General features: G+C 34.0%; 1 protein-coding gene across 1 annotated transcript in view; it reads right to left on the bottom strand.

Annotated features, from left to right (window-relative positions):
- TECRL (trans-2,3-enoyl-CoA reductase like) overlaps positions 1–25,112 on the bottom strand; it is a 150,465-nt gene that overhangs the window by 17,408 nt on the left and 107,945 nt on the right. Inside the window, exons 5-9 of the mRNA XM_049887101.1 lie at positions 24,853–24,968; positions 18,967–19,072; positions 17,692–17,764; positions 15,126–15,169; positions 5,304–5,361 (exon numbers count right to left, since the gene is read on the bottom strand). Coding sequence (XP_049743058.1) covers positions 5,304–5,361; positions 15,126–15,169; positions 17,692–17,764; positions 18,967–19,072; positions 24,853–24,968 — 397 coding nt within the window. The remainder of the gene's footprint in view (positions 1–5,303; positions 5,362–15,125; positions 15,170–17,691; positions 17,765–18,966; positions 19,073–24,852; positions 24,969–25,112) is intronic.

Genomic DNA, 25,112 nt, shown 5'->3' with positions numbered 1-25,112 from the left:
CTGGTAATTAAATAATTTATAGAAACAAAAGTATGTCAGAGAATCCAAAGACACATTGACTCTCCCCTGCCCCATAGGGTACACTATTTTTTAGAGAATTTACTTCAATCACCCTTTTCTGTAAAACATTTGTTATTTCTCACCTAGGATACTCCATACACTTAAAAATGAACATAAGCTGATTGGCATTAAAACAAAGCTTCTAAAGGAACAGAATAGAAAATGAGAATTATGGTTTTGTTTTGTTTTTAATTCCTGCTAATAAAAATAAAGTCATCCTGCAAAAATTCAACAGAACATGCAGACACACACACACACACACACACACACACACACAAGCGTTGGTGAATACCAAAGACTATAACCATTAGAAATATCCAAAACTCAACAGAGATTTGGACAAAATATAAATATATACAATAAAAGAAATGAGAGTTGACAGATATTATGAAAGATATTGTAGAAGAAAAATAAAGTTATCTAAGAAATGTGAAGTATATTTCAATTTGCTTAAGGAAAGAACATTCCACAGAACAGAGGATATGAAGTACATGAAAAAAAACAAGACAATAAAATTAAGCAGAAATCTAAAAATGATCACAGAAAAAGTGGTAGATACAGGAGATAGTGACAGATGATTAAACATATGTTTAATAGAACTTCTCTACTCCACAACAAAACAATACTAATTCAAAAAGTATAATGCAAGAAAATTTTCTAGAGCTAAGATTAAATGATCTGAATAAACTTACTGGAATATTAATCAAACAGTTTACTTAAATTTTTTTAGATCACACACTTCACAATTCCTGGGCATATTGACCTGGAATGGTCAACATTAAGACAAGACCCTAAAAGATTAATAGATTTTAATGATAATGAAACAGCCTTCTGATCTCCAAGCAAAATGTCCAAGTCACTTAACGTAAGAGGAAAAATTTGATTGGCATATGATTTCTCAAGAACATTTTTTTTAGCAGTATTTTCTCACGTAAACAATTTCAAAATCACTTGATGAATTAAAAATTTTAATTTGAAAATTAAGATAACACATTCCAGATAGATGAAGACGCTTGAGTAAGGTCACGTTGTTAAGAGACTGAATTAAGAATAAAATTTGTGATATTTATAGCTTTGGCTATGTTAAGGAAACCATGGTGGTGCAGTGGTTAAGTGCTATGTTTGCTAAGCAAAAGGTTGGCAGTTAGAATCCACCAGGCACTCCCTGGAAACTGTTTGGGGCAGTTCTGTTCTGTCATATGGAGTTGCTATGAGTTGGAATCAACTTGAAGGCAGTGGGTAAGTGGTGGCTATGTTAAAATATTATAAAATGATACTGTGTTTTCTTTGCACTAAACATATTTACTACCTGAGATTTTTTTCATCGGATGTTCAAATACATCCAAAGATAGAACTCAATGCATTTATGAATTTAGTTCAGATAAAATGATATCCAACCTCTTAATGATTTGAGGTATTTACTTCAATAAAAATGCCGACAACAAAACACAATAGCATTTGAATTTCCAGTACATTTTTTTCACAAAGAGAAGGCACAGATATTTTCTAGTCATATTGCAGTTGGCTTCTATAATCAGATAAATAATTTAAGGTTATCAATACTTCAAAATTTGAAGAGTTATTACAGTGTTATGCAATGCAGTAAGACACATATTATTATGCTACAGTTTTTTTTTTTTTCCTAATGTTGGCAAGTATTCTGTTTCTTTTTTAAATCTATGCATTCTAGTATATTAAAAATCATTGCAGAAAATGTTCCATGTACTTCACCAGCCTTCTAGAAACGTGGAAGACAATACAATTTTAAGAAACTGTGGTAGATTTTAAAACATCTTAGAGAGATAAATATATCTTCATGTTTTCAGGCAAATTAATAATAACATGAAATCCAAATTGTTGGTCACTCCTATTTAAAATGTACTTTTATTTACCATACAGAATACAGTTTGGAATCCCTGCCTATAATTTATCCTGAATGAGAGCATTTATTTATCAAAAATATCTATAAATAACATAAACACTGTAAACTTATTGAAATATTTTAACTACTAAATTCAACCCCCAAGTGTCTGTCAGTTTGTCAACATTAATGATGTGGATGGAGTTCAGCTTTTGGGACCTTTATTTGCTGATGTGGCATGACTCAAAATGAGAAGAAACAGTTTCAAACATCCTTTAATATCGGGACCTTGAGTGTAGGAAGCATGGATCTAGGAAAATTGGAAATCATCAAAAATGGAATGCATAAACATCGATATCCTAGGCATTAGTGAGTTGAAATGGACTGGCATTTGCCATTTTGAATCTGACAACCATATGGTCTACTATGCTGGGGATGACTAGTTGAAGAGAAATGGCGTTGCGTTCATCATCAGTCTGAAATTGATCAAATATGCAATCAGGATGCACTGATAATTATTGGTGATTGGAATGCAAAAGCTGGAAACAAAGAAGGATCAGTAGTTGGAAAACCTGGCCTTGGTTGTAGAAACTATGCCAAAGATTGCGTGATAGAATTTTGCAAGACCAGTCGCATCTTCATTGAAAATACCTTTTTCACCAATATAAACAGCCAGTATACACACAGACCTCACCAGATGGAATACACAGGAATCAAATAGACTGTATCTGTGAAAAGAGACTATAGAAAAGCTCGATATCATCAGTCAGAAGAAGGCCAGGGGCAGACTGTGGAACAGACCATCAATTGCTCATACACAAGTTCAAGTTGAAACTGAAGAAAATTAGAACAAGTGAACAAGAGCGAAAGTAGGACCTCAAGTACGTCACACCTGAATTTAGAGACCATCTGAACAATAGATTTGACGCGTTGAACACTAATGACCGAAGACCCGACGAGTTGTGGAATTACATCAAGGACATCATACGTGAAGAAAACAAAAGGTCATTAAAAAGACAGTGAAGAAAGGAAAGACCAAAATAGATGTCAGAAGAGATTCTGAAACTTGCTCATGAACATCGAGGAGCTAAAGCAAAAGGAAGAAATGATGAAGTAAAAGAACGGAACAGAAGATTTCAAAGGGTGGCTCAAGAAGACAAAGTAAAGTATTACAATGACATGTGCAAAGAGCTGGAGATAGAAAACCAGAAGGGAAGAACACGCTTCACGTTTCTCAAGCTGAAAGAACTGAAGAAAAAATTCAAGCCTCGAGTTGCAATAGTGAAGAATTCTATGGGAAAAATATTAAACAGCAGAAGAAGCATCAAAAGAAGATTGAGGGAATACACAGAGTCATTATACCAAAATAATTGGTCGGCATTCAACCGTTTCAACAGGTAGCATATGATCAGGAACTGACAGTATTTAAGGAAGAAGTCCAAGCTGCACTGAAGGCATTGGAGAAAAACAAGGCTCCAGGGATTGACAGAATATCAGTTGAGATGTTTCAACAAACGAATGTAGCACTGGAAGTGCTCACTCATCTATGCCAAGAAATTTGGAAGACAGCTACCTGCTCAAATGACTGGAAGAGATTCATACTGATGCCTATTCCCAAGAAAGGTGATCCAACCAAATGCAGAAATTATCAAAGAATATCATTAATATCACACAAATTTTTTCCTGAAGATCATCCAAAAGCAGCTGCATCAGTATATCAAGAGGGAACTACCAGAAATTCAGACTGGATTCAGAAGAGGATGTGGAACCAGGGATATCATTGCTGATGTCAGATGATCCCAGAGAATACCCGAAGGATGTTTACCTGTGTTTTATTGACTATGCAAAGGCATTCCATCGTGTGGATCATAACAAATTATGGATAACACTGAAAAGAATGGGAATTCCAGAAGACTTAATTGTGCTCATGAGGAAACTGTACATAGATCGAGGCAGTTGTTTGGACAGAACAAGGGGATAGGTGTGTTTTAAAGTCAGCAAAGGTGTGCTTCAGGGTTGTATCCTTTCACCATACCTATTCAATTTGTATGCTGAGCAAATAATCCGAGAAGATGGACTGTATGAAGAAGAACAGGGCATCAGGATTGGAGGAAGACTCATTAACAACCTGCGTTATGTAGAAGGCACAACCTTGCTTGGCTGCTGAAAGTGAAGAGGAGTTGAAACCCTTGCTGTGGAAGATCAAAGATCACAGCCTTCAGTATGGATTACACCTCAACATAAAGAAAACAAAAATCCTCACTACTGAACCACTAAACAACAGAATGATAAACAGAGAAAAGATCGAGATTGTCAAGGATTTCATTTTACTTGGATCCACAATCAACAGCCATGGAAGCAGCAGTCAAGATATCAAAAGACACATTGCACTGGGCAAATCTCCTGCAAGGGATTCTTTAAAGGTTTGAAAAGCAAAGATGTCACCTTGAAGACTAAGATACACCTGACCCAAACCATGGTATTTTCAATCATATCTAATGCATGCAAAAGCTGGACAATGAATAAGGAAGACTGAAGAAGAATTGACACCTTTAAATTGTGGTGTTGGTGAAGAATATTGAATACACCATGGACTGCCAAAAGAATGAACAAATCTGTCTTTCATGAAGTACAACCAGAATGCTCCTTAGAAGCAAGGATGGCGAGACTGTGTCTTACATTCTTTGGACATGTTATCAGAAGGGATCAGTCCCTAGAGAAGGACATTATGCTTGGTAAAGAAGAGGGTCGGTGGAAAACAGGAAGCTCCTCAATGAAATGGATTGACACAGCAGCCGCAACAACGGGCTCAAGCCTAACGAGGATTGTGAGCTTAGCACAGGACCAGGCAGCATTTTGTTCTGTGGTACATAGGGTTGCTCTGAGTTGGAACTGACTTGACGGCCACCTAACAACAACAACAACCAAATGCAAACTGCTTTTCCAGGAGTTTCCCTTTTAGGTCTATTGAATTTGTCAAGCAAAGGTTACTTTTACTAGAAAAAAAATTAGGAAGTGTTTTGAAATATTGCGGGATTTTCTCAAATATGGTACAAACGAGGTCAAGATTGAAAGTTGAGGTAGGTAATTAGAATACTCATCAATGGATTTCATACTGCTTTAAATCCTAATCATTTGGACTTTTTCACATATTTAAGCGGTAATTTTGTATGATGCGTGTGTGGGTGTGATACACACTTCATTTTAGAGAAACCATTTATGTGGGATATAATTTAGTTCAAATATTTAGAAAATAAGGTAGGAGCTAGAGCATACTGTCTTAAATGTTTCCTATTATTATTTCCCTTAAAATTATTGATTTAAACTTCAAAAAATAATAATTAACATAATTTACTGTAGAGAAGAAAAGAAAGAAACTAACCTGTGTGATTGGGATGAGCCAGAACTACATTGATGAAATGATTCCCAGCTTCAGAAATCTGAAAAATATTATAAATCTTTTTAATGTGATGCACTTACACCTCTTTTAAAAAGTTTATTCTATTGACCTATACATATCCATGTAGTATATGAATTTTACATACTCAATGGATATATCTTTCATTGTGTTGAGTGGAAATTTTACAGCAATCAAAGAAGCTATTTGTGGGTATAGAATAAATCAAAATAATCAGTTACATTCAGATAGAATTTCTAAAGATATTCTTGACCTCTTTGAAACAGGTTCAAATTACATTGTTAATCTAGTAGTGCTGATTATCTGTTTTGCACTGGGTGGGATGGGTAAATTTTCATGCCGTCTGCAGACAACTCATCTTCTTGAAGGCATATTCAACATAAATCAGTTGCCATGAAGTCGATTCCTAATTAGGGCAATAATTGTGCATCAGAGTAAAACTGTGCTCCATAAGGTTTTCAATGACTTATTTTTCTGAAGTAGATTGCCAGGCCTTTCTTTCCAGGCTTTTTTGGGTGGATTGGAACCTCCAACCTTTTGGTTAGCAGCCTAGTGTGTTAACCTTTAGAATCACCCAGGGACTCCATAGGTTTATATAATCTCAATTCATTAACATAGTAGCAGCTCTTATAACACAAGGCTCATACTTTGGTTTCCTGCTAGTTTCAGTTCAGTTTAGCACGTCTATTCTAATCACTGTTTTTGTCATGAGAGGCTGTCAAGTCAGTTCCTGCTCATGGCCTATATACAACAGAACAAAACACTGCCCTGTCCTGTGCCATCTGCACAATCAATCATTGCTGTGTTTGAGCCCAGGTCCTTCTTCCTAGTCTGCCTTAGTCTGGAAGTTCTGCTGAAACCTGTCCACCATGTGTGAACCTGCTGGTATGAAGAAATGAATATAAACCCAGTTTGTTTAAAATCAAAGATAAATATCAATATATTTTAACTGATTACCATAGTTCCTTGCAGCAGATTTGCCCAATGCAATGCTAGTATTTGAAATACTGGTGGCATAGCATCCAGCTTCACAGCAACATACAAACCACCACAGCATGACGAACTGACAGACAAGTGTTGTTTCTAAACAGTACTGTCTCACAAAAAAACATTCTGTTTGTGTGTCATCTGACCTTTTGATCAAATATGCTCACTTGTCCCTATTAATGGCAGATGTCACTAGACCCTCTAAGAAGTTTTATGCTTTGCCAATGGATCCTGGGGCACTTTGCAACATATATTCTGTGAACTTAAGGCCTTTTTTTTCTTTTGTCTACTACAAACCACTCTCTGACTTGATAAAAAGTATGAATTCAGCATTTTCTTAGTCATCTAGTGCTGCTATAACAGAAATACCACAAACTGATGGCTTTAACACAGAGAAATTTATCTCTTCACAGTAAAGTAGGCAAAAAGTCCAAATTCAGGGAATCAGCTCCAGGGAAAAGTTTTCTCTCTCTGTTGGCCTTCTCATCAATCTTCCCTTGGACTAGTAGCTTCTCTCCACACAGAGATCCTGGGTCCAAAGAATCCATTCCGCTTCCAGCACTGCTTTCTTGATAGTATGAGATCCCCCTCTCTGCTCGTGTCCCTTTCCTTTTTATCTCTTGACAGATAAAAGGTGGTGCAGGCCACACTCCAGGGAAACTCCCTTTACATAGGATCCTAGATGTGACCTGGGTAAGGGTGGTGTTATAATTGCACCTTAACCCTCTTTAACATAAAATTACAATCAGAAAATGGGGGGCAACTGCACAACACTGAGAATCATGGCCTAACCAAGTCGACACACATTTTGGGGGGATACAATTCAATCCACAACATTCCACCCTTTGGCTCCCAAAAAATCACATCCTTCCAACAAGCAAAACATATTCACCCCATCATATCACAGCAAAACTCTTAACTCCAAGTCCAAAATCCAAAAATTCCTCTTCATCTGTGAAATCTAGAATACAAGTTATCTGCTTCCAAAGGTACAATGTCAGAACAGGCACTTGTCAGACATTTCCATTATAAATGGAAGAAACTGGAGAAAAAGAAGGGATAACAGGCATCAAGCAAGTCAGCAGAACACATCACATTAGCTCTCAAGGCTTTGCAAATAGTCCTCTGTTCTCTGAGACAATTTAGACAATGATCTTGCTCTCCAAACTCTGGGTATTGACTACTCTCTGGATTCTGAGTACAGGCTCCTTGGCCCTGGCCTTCAGCTCTGCCTTCCAGGTCCACTGGGACAGCAATTCTGCTCCTTAGGCTTTAGATACACCATTCTTCTAGTCCGTCTGAATGGTGACTCCACCCTTAGAAACACCAGAGGCCATGGCTCCACCCTTTGAAAACCCTGAGGTCATGGCCACACCTTTTGAGACTGAAGCTGTTCAGCTTCTTGTGTTCATTGTCTCTTCAGTTTCTGCTTCCTAGTTTCTTTGCATCTGGACTCCTTGGGCCTCACACCCACATCTGCCTTGCTGGGGTAAGTGTTCCAATTCTCAGGAGCTCCACCGATAAGTGCCTGGAGGCACCCCAATCCTCTAGGAAGCCTCCTGCACATAGGCATTCAGCCCTCCGGCTCCATGGGTTGGCAAGCCTAGCTCCACTGATAAGCACCCAGAGTCACCCCATTCCTCCAGGAAATCTCCTGTGCAGCTCTGTAGCTCTGTGGGTTGGCTCCAGTGCAGTCTCATGCTGGTCTCCTGGTTCTGCTGTTGCTGGTTCTTTGCTGTTGCTGGCTCTCTGCTGCTGCTGGTTCTCTATCCATTCAGTTTCAAAACCACTTTCACATTTTAGGTGTCTGTTAGAGCAGCACCCCACTCTCTCAGTACCAAACTCTGTCTTAGTCATCTAGTGCTGCTATAACAGGAACACCACAAATGGATGGCTTTAACAAGAGAAAGTTATTTCTTCACAGTAAAGTAGGCTAAAATTCCAAATTCAGGGAGTCAGCTTCAGAGGAAGACTTTCTCTCTCTGTCGGCCTTCTCATCAGAAGCTCGCTGGACTAGGAGCTTCTCCACGCAGGAATCCTGGGTCCAAAGGATGCGGCTCTGCTCCCAGCACTGCTGTCTTGGTGGTATGAGGTCCCCCTCTCTGTTTTCTTCCTTTTCGTTTTTATCTCTTGAGAGATAAAATGTGGTACAGTCCACACCCTAGAAAAACTCCCTTTACATTGGATCATAGATGTGACCTGGGTAAGGGTGGTGTTATAATCCCACCCTAATCTTCTTTAACATAAAATTACAGTCACAAAATGGAGGACAACCAAACAATACCGGGAATCATAGCCTAACCAAGTCAACACATATTCTGGGGGGACACAATTGAATCCATGACAAGCATATTAATACAAACCTATTGATAACAGATTATGGTATCAAAACTACTGTTTAGTCACTCAACTTTTCACTGCAATATATACCATGAATTGAAAACCCTTTTAACTTCAAGCCTTTAATGCTGTTAATCATTTAAAATATATTGATATTTCTCTTTAATTTAAACAAGTTCTATATTCATTTCTTCATATGTAAAACTGGACCTACAGAATTCACCTTAATTTCTAGGTGACTTTCACTTGGAGCGCTGGTGGCACAATGGGTAAGAACTCGGCTGCAAACCTAAAGTAGTTTTAACCCACTGGTAGCTCCTTGGAAACTCTATGGGGCAGTTCTAGTCTGTTCCATCTGGTTGCTATGAGTCGAAATCGACTCCACAGAAACAGATTTTTTTTTTCTTTTTGGATCACTGTAAAGGATCCCTGGGCCCTGGTGGCACAGTGATTAAGAGCCACAGCACTGCAATCAGTTCTTGATCGTGTGCTATCTCCTATCACGAATGAACATAAAAAAATTATTTTGGGTGCAGTTACTCCGTGTTTTTCTTCCATCTTCTTTTGATGCTTCCTACGTCCTTCAATATTTTGCCCATGGAATCCTTCTGTATTACAACTTGAGACTTTCTCTTTCTCGTTGAGAAATGCCAAGCTGTTTTTCCTTTTTGGTTTTCTAACTCCAGGTCTTTGCATATTTCTTTATACTATTTTGCTTTATCTTCTCCATCTGCCTTTTGAAACCTTCTGTTTACCTCTTTTATGTGATCGGTTTTTCCTTTCACTTTATCAGCTCTACATGAAAGAGCAAGTTTCGGAGTCTCTTCTGACATCTATTTTGGTCTTTTGTTTCTTTCCTTTATTTTTAATGACTTTTTGGCTTCTTTATAGAAGAAGTCCTTGATCTCACAACTCATCTGGTCTTAGCCATTAGTGTTTAATGTTCAAATCTATTCTTGTGATGATTCTTGATATATTCAAGGTTGTTTTTTGGCTCTCTTGGACTTGCTTTAATTTTCTTCAGATTCAACTTGAACATGCATGTGAACAATTGATGGTCTGTTCCCCAGTTGGGTCCTGGCCTTGTTCTGATAATATTGAGCTTCTTCATTGTCTCTTTTCACAGGTACATTCAATTTGATGTGGGAATTGATTGAATATTTTTAATATTTTAATCTTCATTTTATTTGTGTGGCCCATCTCATTAACACACCTTCTGGAATACCTAAATTATTTTTTTTCAATGTATAGAAGTTTCATAAAAGATTTTGTAATACCAGCGTGTGCTATATAATATTCTAAAGTAAAATATCCTATAACATAACAGAACTACCCCATAGGGTTTCCAAGGCTGTAAATCTTTATGGAAGCAGACTGCCATATCTTTCTCCCATAATATACTATAAAAAACATAGAGTACTATAATATACTGTAATAGCAAACTGTACAATTAAAAAAAAAAGAGATGAATATACTAACTCTGTGATAAATAATTAAAATCTTGTGTTTTTTTTCAGGAATTCTTTTTAGGTTAGATTTGATGTTGTTTTGGTTACAATCATAACTATTATGGTTATAGTAGCTAGTATTTTTAATTACAGTCATTATGAAAGTTAGGGGTAAGTCTGCTTTCATTGTAAAATTCAATAGTAATTACACACCAAATTACGATGTAATTAATGAAGAGTAATATATATATATTTTTTAATATTTGCAATTACATCCTTAACTTAATTTTTTTTTAAATAATTTAAAGGGAAAGAATTCACCCAAATTTAGCTATAAAAGTTGATTCTTACATATGTTATTATTTATATCAGGTCAATTAATGATAACACCTAGAGTCCAAGAATTTAAGTTTTCAGTATTAATTAATTGTAAAACCTTTTAATACTGTCTGTGAATAGTAGGCAAAGGAGTAGGAAAAAAAAAATGTCACAACCAAACCTGAGCAGGCTGCTGGTAATAAAAATGCAGAAGTTTGCCACATTTCTCCTCTCTCATCCATGTTTCACATAAATATCAAATGTTCACAAGCAGCCTCCTAGCATTTCTGTGGTCCCAACAGCAGGGCCCCACTCTCCTCTGCCTTTATTAAAAGCTATATTATTCCCAGCATCCTCTTCCCTAATCAAAACTTATCTGTTCTGTGCCCTGAGGTTCTTTCAGCTAAATGTTATGGGAGAAGATGTGAAGATTTATAAGAGCATGATTTATTACTTCTCCAAGAATATTTGCATTCTAAAAAAAAAAAAAAACCTAAATGAATGAATAACTAATGGTGAAACTGAAAACACAGAAGAAAGACTAGGGAAAAGAGTTCTTCTCAACACTCTTCAAATCATGTCTTACATATTATTATATTTTCCTCTCATTTACTGCATTATTAAGGAGAGTAGGGAAGGCATAAAAGAAATCTTATTTTGTTGGTGAAATGCTTATCGCAAAGAATTGTCAAACCATAATTCTTCTGGAGAGGAAAAATTACATAGAAAAGAAGACAGGAAAAGGGAAACAGGATTGCTATTTATATAAAATATATTTTATTTGTTTTGCAAATGTGATTTTGGTGTTTTATTTGTTGTTTTTGGGTTTTTTTTAGGGGAAGTTGGCAACTGCAGATGATGAGAGAGGTCATAAAAATCTGAACTGGCTAGATTAGAGGTTATCTTCATGATATTTATACTGGAAAAGCAAAATGTATCTGAAAGTTGAGGGAAAAAATTTTTAATGTCTGTATAATTTTTTTTTTATATTTGATTCTGTTTATTTCACTTTTTTCCTTGTAGATTTTGTGATATGTGAACATATTTGATGGAAAAAAAAAAAAGCTGTGTTAAAAGCCATAGAGAATGCAAACAAAGGTAATAGAATACTTCTTAGACCATAGAATGGACATGGCAAAATTCAGTCAAAAATCCCTACAGATAATTTTTACCTAATTTTGAAATGTATTACATACATATTGTGAAGTCTTTTGTTTTGCTTACATTATATCTAAAAAAAAAAAAAAAAAAAAATATTGTGAAGTCTTTTGTTTTGCTTACATTATATCTAGCTTAGTATAATAGGGAACTCAGAATAGCAGTACGAAGAAAGCAGAGAGAGCTAAAGGGAATTTATAATTATTGATAATAGTCCACAAAATGTATCAGTAACAAATGAATAATCAAGAATTAACTATAATCATGTTCAACCCAGTTCTAATACAGTATCTTCTTACCAAGTGTTAATCTGGTTCTACATAATAACAGAAGCAAGACCAACTTTAGATAATACTTTTGTCTTCTTCTGTTGAGAAAGCACATAGACCAATAAATGCAGAACAGGATGGTTTGCAAACATTACATTTTATTAGCAAAGTATTTGGCACTTGCAATTAAGGTAGGCACTTCCTGGTGGTTGATCCATTGATTTAACATTTGTTCCTTTTGTACAATATTTATTTTCTTTTATACTGCTAATTTTAATAACAAAATAATAATTTAAAATGCTTTGGAATCTAAACAGTTTGCTTATTTTTTTCAAACCATTACTTTTACACATGCATTATTTGTGATAAACTTTAAATATACACACATATGAATTCAGTTGTATGAATAAAAAAATGAACCTTGCTACAAGATGTTATGCTTACAGTGGCATGGTAGTCCTCCTCAATGTAGCTGATAAATGAAAACTTGATCCATTCAGTAGTCATTCTATACTTCATTCAAACTGATTTTTTATATCTTAATATCATGTATTATTTGTTAAAGTTAAATATATCTTCCTACGTTGATCATTCTTAAGATATGTCAAAGGTAGTGAGCCCTTTGTGATTTGTCATCATAATTTAGGGTTTTAATAAACTCTCATTTCTAAATTTCTTTTTGCAATGCAATACAATTCAATATTTAGACTTTCAAAAGTTTTCTCATATATGAACAGTATTTTTATCATATTTTAAATCTGTAAACCAAATAGACAATTCTCCTTACATGCTTAGATGTGGATGTAAAGTTATTACATTTGTGTACTTTATGAGCTACTATTTATATCATTTCTTTGGTTTGAAATGGTTAACGACCTTGGCTGACCTAAAGTTTGGAGGTTCAAGTCCACTCAGGGGTATCTTGTAAGAAAGACATGGTGATGAACTTCAAAAAAAATCAGCCACTGCAAACCCTATGGAGCACAGCTCTACTCTGACACAGGTGGTGTCTCCGTGAGTTGAAACTGACTTGATGGCAATTGGTGTAGTTTGGCATCTTGGACCTTACAAGACAGCAATTGTTATAAAGAATTACTATTTCCCACCTTGTTCTCGTTCTTTTTCTTCTTATTATTAACTTTTGTCCAGGGAATGTATGAAATAGCATTTTTTAATAAAACATATGTGAAGAGAATGTTCCAGTAACTTAAAAAAAAAGAGGGACTTTTGTTGTTGTTGTTGTTAATTTTATGGAGGGAAAAAAGTATATATTACATGCCTCTAGAATTTATGTCTAGTGCCTCTTTTAACTTTTTAAAGAAAAATTGTTATACCTTATAACTCTAAGGCACAATGATTTTTTTTTTTAAAAAAAAAACTTTAACTTTTCTTTAAAAAATTATTTTATAGTAGAACAATTTATTGTAGTTATTTGAACAAAGGGAAGAAACACAAATTGTCAAATAAAAAGAGATGCAGTCTTAATTATAAACAAATGGATGACAGTAAACAGGTGCAAGAAGTAACGGGTAACATCACAAACGGGAATAATCAGAGAAAGAATGAGATACTAATCTAAAAGTATATTTTTAAAAAAGGCCCAAAATGTGGAAATACATTAGTTTGACCATTAATCTATTCTCTTATTTGTTCAAATTTACTGAGTAGTAAATATGCTGAGCAGTTAATATGCAGGGAGCATTAGACTTTGGTACAATGTGGATTACGAGTAAAGGCGTCAAAATAAATGTACTGCAAGATTGCTCTCTACAAACAATATACATAATATGGGAGATTAAAACTCTGTGGCATATTACAACATATTTGCTGAAGAAATTCTAAACAAAAAAATGATGTCTGTCACCTAGTTGCTTTTATTCATTCAAGAAGATACTACGCTCCTAATTCATGCACAGCTAGGTACTGAAAAAAGAAAATAAAATTTTTCTCTTCTCACAGATAATACATGAGAGGGAGATATGGGAATTATTAAGTTAAAAAAAAAGTATACGTATATATGGGAAGGGTTATATGAGAGCTTTTTACTAAGTGTAAAAGGTGATTCACACTTTGTATGAAGTGTTGGATTGTAGATGGGTCAATAAACTTAAGTGGGACTTGTTACTGAAAGATGGGAGTTTATCAATATGTCAACGTCAGAGGTGAAGGAAGAATATGAATAAAGGATAAAAGTAAGAGATTATATATATATTTGATAAAATAAATAATGTTCGAGAAATAAAAATTCTGGTGTACTCACATCAAGGTAAACGTTTAGTAAAATGAAATGGGCTAAAGAAACTCATTTGGAAGGAAACTTATTTCACTCAAAAAAGCAGACTGTCTTCATTCTGGTTGTGTTAACTTATCTCACAATTATGCCTAGATGTTTATTAAATGTTTGTTTGTTAGACTGCTAAAAGCTTTTGCTCTAGAGGTTAGTTAGTAAATTGGTAGATTTGTAGATAATAATAAATGTCACTGAGTATTTTATTCAAAGAGCTATTCTATTTCAAATAATTCTACTATTTCTTTATAGATGTTATGAACTTTTTTCTTTTTATTGTGATAAGTATACATGACACAAAACATTTGCCATTTCAGTATTTTTACATGTACAATTCACAGACAGGAATTCTGTTCACCCTTTTGTGTAACCATCACTGCTATTTGTTTCCAACTCTTTTTTCATCACCCTTAACAGAATTCTCAGTGCCCCCTAAGCAATGAATCCCTCTTTCACCCTACCTCTTACCCACCCTTGGTCACCACTAATGAACTTTGGTCTCTATATATTTGCCTCTTCTAAATACTTCATTGAAGTGTGATCATACAGTGTTTGTCTTTTTGGGACTGACTTACTTCCCTCAGCATAATGTTTTCAAGGTTCTTTCATGTTGTAGAATGTATCAGGACCTCTTTTTTCTTTATGGCAGAATAATACATTGTTTGTGGTACCATTTTGTTTATCCAGTCTATGGATGCTGAGATCATTTTAATAAAAAGCTTTAGAAAGCTATCACCTTGATTGTGGGAAGTTATTGGATTTACTTGATGTTATACCCTTACGTATAGGATGTAAACAAAGATCATATTTTCTACATGGCAAATCCTCAAATACAGTCTGTTTTGTATTCTTAACAATACCAAAATTATACCATGAGTGACAAAAAAATAAATATCATAACTCAAATACAGTCTGTTTTGTATTCTTAACAATACCAAAATTATACCATGAGTGACAAAAAAATAAATATCATACATACCAGAAAACTGACAGCAGAAATTGTGACTTGTCTGTTTCCAAATGCTGGGAAGTAGGAAAGGAAGATGTCATACAAATAATTATATTTTGGATTGTCACACCATAGACATTACTCTGATAACACAGGATATCACTATTCTTCGATCAAAAATACCATGTGTCACGTAATTAACCTTTTGGGAAAGTATGGTTGCAGTCTAAGGAATTGAAAAGTTTTGCTTTCTACCTGTCCTTTTACTCTCATATCTTAACAATATTTAAAATACAGATGGAAATACCACCAAATTGCATTTTTAAGCTTGTTGAAGGAAAATTTAATCTCTCTTGTCAGTTCAAGACATATAGACACCGCATGAATATGTACTGATTTTCCTTAATGTTTAACAATAAATATGTTAATAATAATATCTTGTATTTTTGCATTAGTGTTATGTAACAGGAGCTATTTTAAGTGTTTTACATTTTTCATCATAAAAAAATATATGAGGCAAATGTTGCTCTCACATTAAAATAAGGAAATATAACTTTAGGTATAGGTTACATAACTTCCTAAGATCATATAAGGAGTAATGAATGGACAAATTGGGATTCAAAACCATGTCCTAAATATCCTTGCTCATGGTGGAGATTTGGAAAGTACCAAAAGTAAAATTATCCTATAATCTCATATCTATTAACCGTTTCATAACTTCTAGGTTTTGTGCACATGAATGTAAATTGTATTTCTATATTCATATATCTATAAGTAAAAATAAATACCATGCTTCATTTTTGAATCTTGCATTTTTCACCTATGAGTATATTTAAAGACATTTCAAATATTATTAAACACTTATTGTCAAAACTATGACAATCTTTACACTATAACACATTATTGATTAATCTCTAAACATCAAATATTATCTAATTTTGTACAATTAGGATCATTTTAATTTTATTTATGATAATTATACAGAATTGAATAGCTTTCTATATAAACCTTTTTCTAAAGTTCTCTTTCTTTGGGCTAGAAATTTGAAAGTATAGTTTAATCGAAGGTTCTATGAGTGTTTAATTATACATCCATATCTGTATACGGAAACCCTGGTGGTGTAGTGGTTAAGTGCTATAGCTGTTAAGAGGTTGGCAGTTCGAATCAGCCAGACGCTCCTTGGAAACTCTATGGGGCAGTTCTACTCTGTCCTATATGGTCGCTATGAGTTGGAATCAGCTCGATGGCACTGGGTTTGTTTTTTTTTTTTTTTTTTTGGTTTTGTACTTACTCTATAATTTAGCTTGTACCTACACTATTATTTGCAGGAAAAGATAAAATGCCTTCTTCCACCATGAAGTGTTTTAGCTGCCACATCTTTCCTGGTTATTATTTACAATTCTTCTCTCACATAAGAGAATTTGCAGTTGTTCCATTACTCTTCATGCCATGTTGTGTCCTTTTATGGTTACAGAAAGATAAACAGCAATGATATTTTTTGTGAATGCATATCAGAAATGTCTATGTAACACTTTCCAGAGGCTTCTCTTCTTAAACATGTTGCAAAGCAAATGATGTTTATTAATATTCTAAAGATTATACCTAAACCTAATAAAATGAAAAATATCACAGTTATATATCAGAATTTTTTGTCCTTTAATACTTACAGTTAATATTTCATTAATTTTAGAAGAGTTAGCATTTTGAAAAATTCCAATCAATGACCCTTAACATGCAGAACTAGGTTCGTTGATCTTAGCATAGGCCCTGACTAGGGTAATTATCTATAGCAATACTTCAAGCAATTTCAATTATGTCTAAAATCTAAAACAAAGCTTAAATACCTCATTTCCATATATCTAAAATTTTATAAACACCAGAAATAGAGCATAAAGAATATTGCCGATTCAATCTGAAGTCTCAATCCTTGTAGCACTAGGGCTCTGCTATGTATACCTTACTGACTGCAGTAAAAGCAGAAGAGAGAAAAGTTCATACTGAATTTCTTTTTTAAAGGAATTTGGTGATCAGAATAGGCTTTTTTTTTTTCTTCCTCTGTGATTAGGATGCGAGGAGTTATGTTTTGGTCCAGCATGCTTTATGCCACATTGCATCATTTCCGAGCCAAGGGCTAAGGCATCTGGTAAATTAAGTTATAATAAGAAAGTAATATGTCATAGAAAAAAGTCACTCCTATTTCCCCCACTGAATGGTATTTAAAAGAATAATCATATTTATTTTTTACTTTTTTAAAAAATATCTCGTAACTGATTACTATGTGATTACATAGGAGTATTCCTTTCATTTCCATTTTACTGTCTGTCTTTTTGGAGATTGACTATGACCCAATATTTTTGCTAGAGTTTCTGTTGAGAGAGAGTAAACCGAAGTTTGTTTGTTAACTATGCTGTTTTAGGTTTACATAAAATTTAACGGGATAATATGTGGAAAAATTTAAAATTGTTATTTGCGTTATTTGCTAATTCACTTAAGAATGTTTTGTTGTTCTTTATTTCACTTCTATGTAGTTTAGAACAGAGTTTTTATGTTGGTAATTTAGTATGGGGTTAGTTAAGAAAGAAAAAGTCCTACATACATGGTGGTGTATACCGTGGGTGATTAATGTAGTAGGCAATCCAAGAAGTGAATCCCCAGTAAAAGGCACAACTCTACAAATAAAATAAAATAAAATAAAAGTTATGAAAAATACATTACATATATGACATCATTTCAAAACAAAATATCAATTTATTCCCCACCTCTGCAGCATTTTTGTGCACAAAGTAGTACAATTATTTCTAGGCTAGATGAATAGGCTGCTACTGTTTCACTCGGTAAATTAGCATCATAAAAATGCTTTTTTTGATATCTCAAAGACAATGCATTCTTTGCCCCACTCTTATATAAATGGGTGTACAAGATATCAGACACATATAACAACATATTTTGGAAATACATTTTCACAGAAATATGTATTTAGAAAAATACATATTTTCAAGAATTTTTTGTTTCAATTAACAAACAGGAAATAATAAAAATATATAAATGATGTAATTCATAAGATAGACTAATTATTCTTTTTTTAAAAGTAAACAAATTAAAAAATAAATGATTTAATTATTAATATAGTAAAACATAGATTGATTTGAAAGGAAAATGGTCTGGTTTTAGAAGTCTTATGGTATAATCCTGATCTTCCACTGATGTAAAAAACTTTAGTATCTTATGTCAAAAGAGAAGTTGATCTGAATGATTTCTGAGATCTCTTCTACTTTTAGAATGCAGCTTTTTATTACCATGACAACAATAAAATGATTGCCTTACTGAAATTTTTTGAAAACAGTTATTTGCCGAAAACCAGACAGATTTTGGTAAGGATAACCTGATGGTTACCTTTATAGGTCAACTTGACTAGGCTATAGTGTGATACTAGTCTAGGTATTGTTCTTAAGGTGTTTAGTAGACATGGTTAAGATCTGGAATCCTTTGATTTTAAGTCAAGGTAATTTTTCTCTATAATGTGGGGTGGGCCTCATCCATTCAGTTGAAAGGACTTAAAACTGAGATTTTCCTGAGGAAAAAGAAACACTGCCTCAAGACTGCAGGAATTCCTTCTGTGATATTTCCAGGCTCTACGGATTTCATGCTTGCTATCTCCCACAATCATGTTATCCAATTACTTAAAATAAATCATATAAATGTTGTCGTTGTTAGGTGCCACCGAGCCACTTCTGACTCACAACAATCCAATAAACAACAGAGCTAAATACAGTGCTGGTCCTGTGCCATCATCACAATCATTATCACACAATCAGATATCACAACTTCTCAATCTCTCACAACCAAAATTATAAAACACATCATTCCCCACCTTAATCAAATTTTTCAAAGGTGTGTGTCCTCCAGAAACTTTGTGAACAAATAAGGTTTCCAAAAGATATCGAATGTAGTGTATACAATGGCAAAAGCAGGCCAAGCTGGAAAGAAAATAAAACATAAATACATTAAATTCTCTTCCAAAATTATGGCTTGCCTTACTCAGGAGACTTTATATACTTTTTTAGTTTACTACAATATTCTATTTATCAGAAATAATTATTTCCAGTAGCTAAAACATGTTTATTTCAATATTTTAATTCTATAAATTTTCCAATTTTTATTTAATAAGTAACTTTTATATTAATTTCTGTAAATTTACACAGAAAATATTTTACGATACCAATCATGAATTGCTATACTCACACCTGGCCCAGGAGTAGATATAAATATAATTGAAAATGTGTTCCTATCAAAGTGCCTCAAGATTGGAGCAGACAATTTACATATTTTGAAATATCTGAAGCCTACTTAGAGTGCATTTGACATTTTCTAATATTTAGAATAACTTTTGAATTGTCTGGTTGTCCTTTAGCAAGTATTATATATTGATAAATTCTGAATTTCATTTTCTATGCGGGAGTAATGAGGCTTTTTGTTTCATATTATTGTGTTTGTTTTTGGCCTATCTATTATTTTGTCTCTCTTTGTTTTTTCTTTTCTTTTTTCTTTGTTGTTGTTATTGTGTTTAAGTTTCCACTACTTCTTGTAATTTTTTTATATAATGAATTTTTTTTTAAGTTACTGTGAAATGTGATTTATGAAGGTATATTATTTATGATTTATGAAGGTATACTGTGAAATGTGATTTATGAAGGTATATTATCATGGTTAGGCTCAAAATAATATTTTTTATTGCAATCTGTATTTATTATAAATAAATACGGAAAATTTAAAAACTTTACTCTTCAAGAAAATCAGTATGGATCAAATGTTACATACTTAAGTCAATGAGTTGAGCATAAAAAATCAACACAGAATTTGCTTTTTGTAAAAGCAAACATCAAGTTGCTACTGTGAGTTTATTTTATTGAAATAAATTCATGATTTCTGGTATTAGTAACAGCGACTTATAGAAAACAAATAATCAATTAAATAAACACAACAAAACCTGGCTATGTCTTCAGGGGATTTACTATTACTGACTGTCATCATAAATGTAAGTGTATGCCTACTATGTGAGAGATATGTTCTACAGGATATGGATGAAGCTGTAAACAATAGGCAAAATTCTGAACAAGGTAAGAGACCAACCAATGGAAATAGGGAGAGATTTCTACACAGTGATACAAGCAAGAGAAAGTTCTGGAAATAAGAGGTTGTCTGGTGTGTTCTGGTGAGGAAATAAGTATTTCTTATTTTTTCTTAGAAGAAATGATGTAAATACTTTCTCCATTTTCTGAGAAAGCGAAAAAAAAAAAAAAAATAGAAAGAAAGAAACCATAGAGCTAAGCCAAACCATACAGCAGAGCACGAATGAGAAATTTTGGTTAAAACTATGGTGCCTTTAAATTAGGTCACTTAGTTATTTTATACTACACCATCGGAGTTTAAAGACTAATAAAACTAATATATAAAGCTATAGCATTATTGTTTGGTTATATGCCACTTTGCACATGATTAGTAACTCAATAACCAAGTTTTTTTCATTCCAATGTATCTTCATTCTATCTAATTATGTTTGACTTCCCTTCAACACCAATTTTTCCTCTGCTCAGGGTTAAATTAACAGTGCATGCATGAGTATTGTTGTTATTTTGTTGTCGTTAGGTGCCATTGAGTTGGTTCCGACTCATAGCGACCCTATGCGCAACAGAAGGAAACACTGCCCAGACCTGCGCCATCCTCACAATTGTTGCTGTGCTTGAGCCCATTGTTGTGGCCACTGTGCCCAATTCCTTCTTGCTTTACTTTGTGTTTGTTTGTTTGTTTGTTTGATAAAGTCACTATTACTAACACTAGGAATCATTAATTCATTTTAATAAAATAAATTCCCAGTAATGGCTTGATATTTTACAGACTAAAAAAAAAAAACAACTCATTACTGTCAAGTAAATTAGGACTCATAGCAACCCTATAGGACAAAGTAGAACTGTCACATATGGCTTCCAAGGAGTACCTGGTGGATTCGAACTGCTGACCTTTGGTTAGCAGCCGTAGCTCTTAACCACTCTACCACCAGGGTTTCCATTTTACAAACAGCAATGCAGATTTTTTATGCTCCCACCCTATTGATTTAGTATGTAAAATCTGACCCATGCTGATTTCTTGATCAGCAAAATTTTTGAAATTTTACATTTTCATTTATAACAAAAATTTATTCTTTATCAAACAAGGGTTAAGATATGAGGGCTATGGAAAAAGAACATAACCTCAACTTTTTAGAGTTGCAAGGACCTTTTACAAAAGGTAGTACCAGTTTTCTATTGAGGAAGACAGCGAAGAAAATGTTCATATAATAGGTCGAAGATACAGGTATTTTGCTAACAGTGAAGATTGAGTCGTAGAGGAAAAAGTGGAAGGATTTTGGAAGTTGGGGAGGACTCAAAGAAATAAAGTGAGGATCATAGTGTTTATGGAGGTAAGAGTATAAGAGATAAGGGATGATCTAAAATGGTGAGGCTCTCGTGTTCTGACATAAACAGAGATAATGTGTCCAAAGAGATCAGTCCTTTTGCATTCAAAGCAGACAGCTGGTGAGTGCTTAGTATAGAAAGGCTACTTCCTATCTCTCATTAAGGGTTTACAAATCTTAAGGGAAGCGTGGCCTCAGTTGCAGCATACTAGTTGACTCTTGATCCATATTGTGGGAGGGAACATAATAGCCTGAATCTTAACTCTTGTTGAGTGAATGAAGAACTTGTGAATTACACCACTCTGGGAGAGGCCTTTTCACTATGGATGATAGTGACACATGTTATGAAGGAGATGTGACCTTAGTTAAAGTGTGCAGATATTTCTAAGGGTGCTGAGTCATCTTGTGCCTTTTATCTGAGATATCTGCCTTCTATCTCAGCTAAGCAGAAAACTACTTTCAACTTTATGATATGATCCAAATCAATTTGGGATATTAACATTTGTTATTGTGGCAACTGAAGATGATATTTGAAATTTGATATTCTTAACTTCAAGAAGCCAGGTCATCCTGAAATTGAGTTTCCTGAGAAACCTTGTGCTTATATTATAAATCCCTCCCAGACACGTAAATTTCAAAAGTAGTTTGTGTGTCTCTGCTCTGGAATAATTCAATATAAACTTAACTTGTTTGCTATTTTGGAACAGCGTGGCAACAAATATATTTATCACCAAGATGTTATAAAACATGCTGTGTTTGTGTTTAAGAATAGTAACCAACTGCCAGTCAATTCCTTTGAGAATGCCACTTTAAAAAAAATGTTTTTTGTTTTTATTTGTTTTTTTCTCTCATGCTGTGTTATATATTTGGTAAATGTTATGCGTTTGATCTAAAGAAATTAGTGTTATTATGTTTTCCTTTCAATTTTTCCTTCCCAGATTCTTTCCAAAATAGATTGGAAGTTGTCTTCATTTAAGAAAAACAATCAAGTTAAATGTCCTTAAGGGCCCTGGAAAACCTGATTTCCTACTTACCTGACCTTCATCCCTGGGATCCAATCTCCCTTTTCCTCTCAGCATTTCTGCTACACTGGCTTTCTTTTGAAACCCTGGTGGTGTAGTGGTTAACAGCTACAGCTGCTAACCAAAAGGTCTGCAGTTCAAATCCACCATGTCCTCCTTGGAAACTCTATGGAGCAGTTCTACTCTGTCCTATAGGGTCTCTATGAGTTGGAATTGACTCGATGGCAGTGGGTTTGGTTTTTGATTTTGGTTGATTTTCTTTCTGCTCCTAAAATCCACCAAACTGCTGTTTTCTACAACAGATAAATTTGATTCCTCAAATTCACAAGTAAAAATCTGACCTTTCTCTTAAAAAAAAAATCTAGGTCACTCTCTCAGCAAACTCATCTCAGAACTCCCATATCAGGTCAGGTTACCCTCTTTCATGCTGTCATAGCCCTCCACGTAAAATAAATATTCATGCATTTGGTTCATCTATCTATTCAGTCGACACATTATTTACCGAGTATACTTTTTTTTTTTTTAGTCAGGTAATGTTTTAAGCAATGAAGATACCCCAGATATTAAAGTAAATACATTTATAGAGCCTTCACTATTTCCTTCAAGAAGAAAATAGAAAAGCAAATGTTTATGTGAACATAACATTAAACAATAGTAAATTGTATAACAAAAAACACTTTAGCAAAATCACTGTCATAGATAATACAGGAAAGGCTACCATGAGTAAGAAATAGATGAGCTCATATCTCAAGTCTGAATAGGAGATAATAACGAGGTAAAGAGAATGAGGGAGGAGGGATGTCACGTGCATGGGCCCTGGTGTGAAAGGGAATATGGTGTGTCTGAGGATGAGAAAGGAGATCAGTGTGGATGGGGTACAGAGAAAAAAGGAAGGCTAGGAGAAAGAAAGACCAAATTGTTCACTTTCTTCTAGTATCTATGACATAAATATTTATATTTCCCCTGATTCACTTGGAAGTTTTGTTAATGAATGGGATTTAGGTCTGGTCTGAACTTTTGTTTTTGTTTGTTTGTTTTTAAATCATGTTACGAATCCTACAGCCTAATGACACCATTTGAATATTCTCTTTCCTTTCAATTTGATATAAAGAAGTTAGATAAAGGGAAGGAAGGAGTGGAGGGAGGGAGAGAGAGAAGGGGATTATTTCCACAATATGCTAACTACCTTTGTTATATAGTCTGTTTTGATGGTTGACTTTTTTTTTTTTTTTTGTCAGCTTACTCTTAGTATAATTTAATTTTTGGATTTTGGCATAATAACACAACTTGTACAAATCTTTTTTATTCCCCTGTTATAATTTAGGTCATTATTTTTATTTTGTTCCTGTGCAATGTGGTCAATTTTCTGTGGAAATTTTTTTTTTTTTTTACCCCATACATGGTCTCAACTTTATAATTAATAATATTTCTTAATTTTCCAGATATCTCTTGCTATTGATATATTATAAGTAAAACTGTGATCATTATTGACTTAAATTACCTTTGCAGTATGCTTAATAGTTCATTGTTTATAAATTGTCAAACTGTTTGTGTATACTCAATTTATGGTTACTTTTTTTTTTTTTTTAAGGGATACTTTTTCCTAAAATTGAAACCATTTTAATGAGGCTTGCAACCAAAGTTTATAAAAGTAGTATCTGATTACAAGTTCCTCTCTACCTTAATATATAGGTACTTATATATATTTTTTTTTTATGGCACTGGGTCAGTCAGTCATATGTATCAAAGAAACCCTGGTGGTGTAGTAGTTAAGTGCTATGGCTCCTAACCAAAAGGTCCACGGTTCGAATCCATCAGGCACCCCTTGGAAACTCTATGGGCTAGTTCTACTCTGTCCTTTAGGGTCACTATGAGTCGGAATCGACTCGATGGCAGTGGGTAGTGTGGGTTATATGTATCACAGTTCTACTATATGTCTTGCAGTTCTACTCTGTCCTATAGGTTTGCTATGAGTCAGAATCAACTTGACAACAATGGGTTTTTATATGTATCACTGACTGGAGTCCCTGGGTGGCAAAAACTCTTAAGCACTGGGCTCAAACCCACCTGGAAGTGCCTCAGAAAAAAAGCCTGGTGATCTTCCAAAAGGTCACAGCCATGAAAATCCTATCAAGCACAGTTCTACTCTAACACAGGCAGGGTTGCCATGAGTCGGAATTGACCCAAAGAACACTGGTACTATATATATATATATATATATACACACACACACACACACACACACACATATATACACACATACATACAAACACATAACACTTACTGTACCACTGGATGACGTAATATTCTAGAACTCTCTTTCACATCATATATATATGGCATCCTCAAATAAAAAAGGAGGTATATCAGAAGAGGTCCTGTGTATTCAGCCAAAAATACCTGAAAATAAAAAAAAATGATTTAGATTAAACAATATATTAAGATTTAAGTGAAATATATTTTACTTACTACAATGAGCATGCTCACAGATTAACCTACTGCATGAACTGCATTTAGTTGAGACATTAATCCACTAGCTTGCAT

Source organism: Elephas maximus, chromosome 5 (genome assembly GCF_024166365.1).
Source record: "Elephas maximus indicus isolate mEleMax1 chromosome 5, mEleMax1 primary haplotype, whole genome shotgun sequence".
NCBI lineage: Eukaryota > Metazoa > Chordata > Mammalia > Proboscidea > Elephantidae > Elephas > Elephas maximus.
This window is presented reverse-complemented; position numbering and strand designations above follow the sequence as displayed.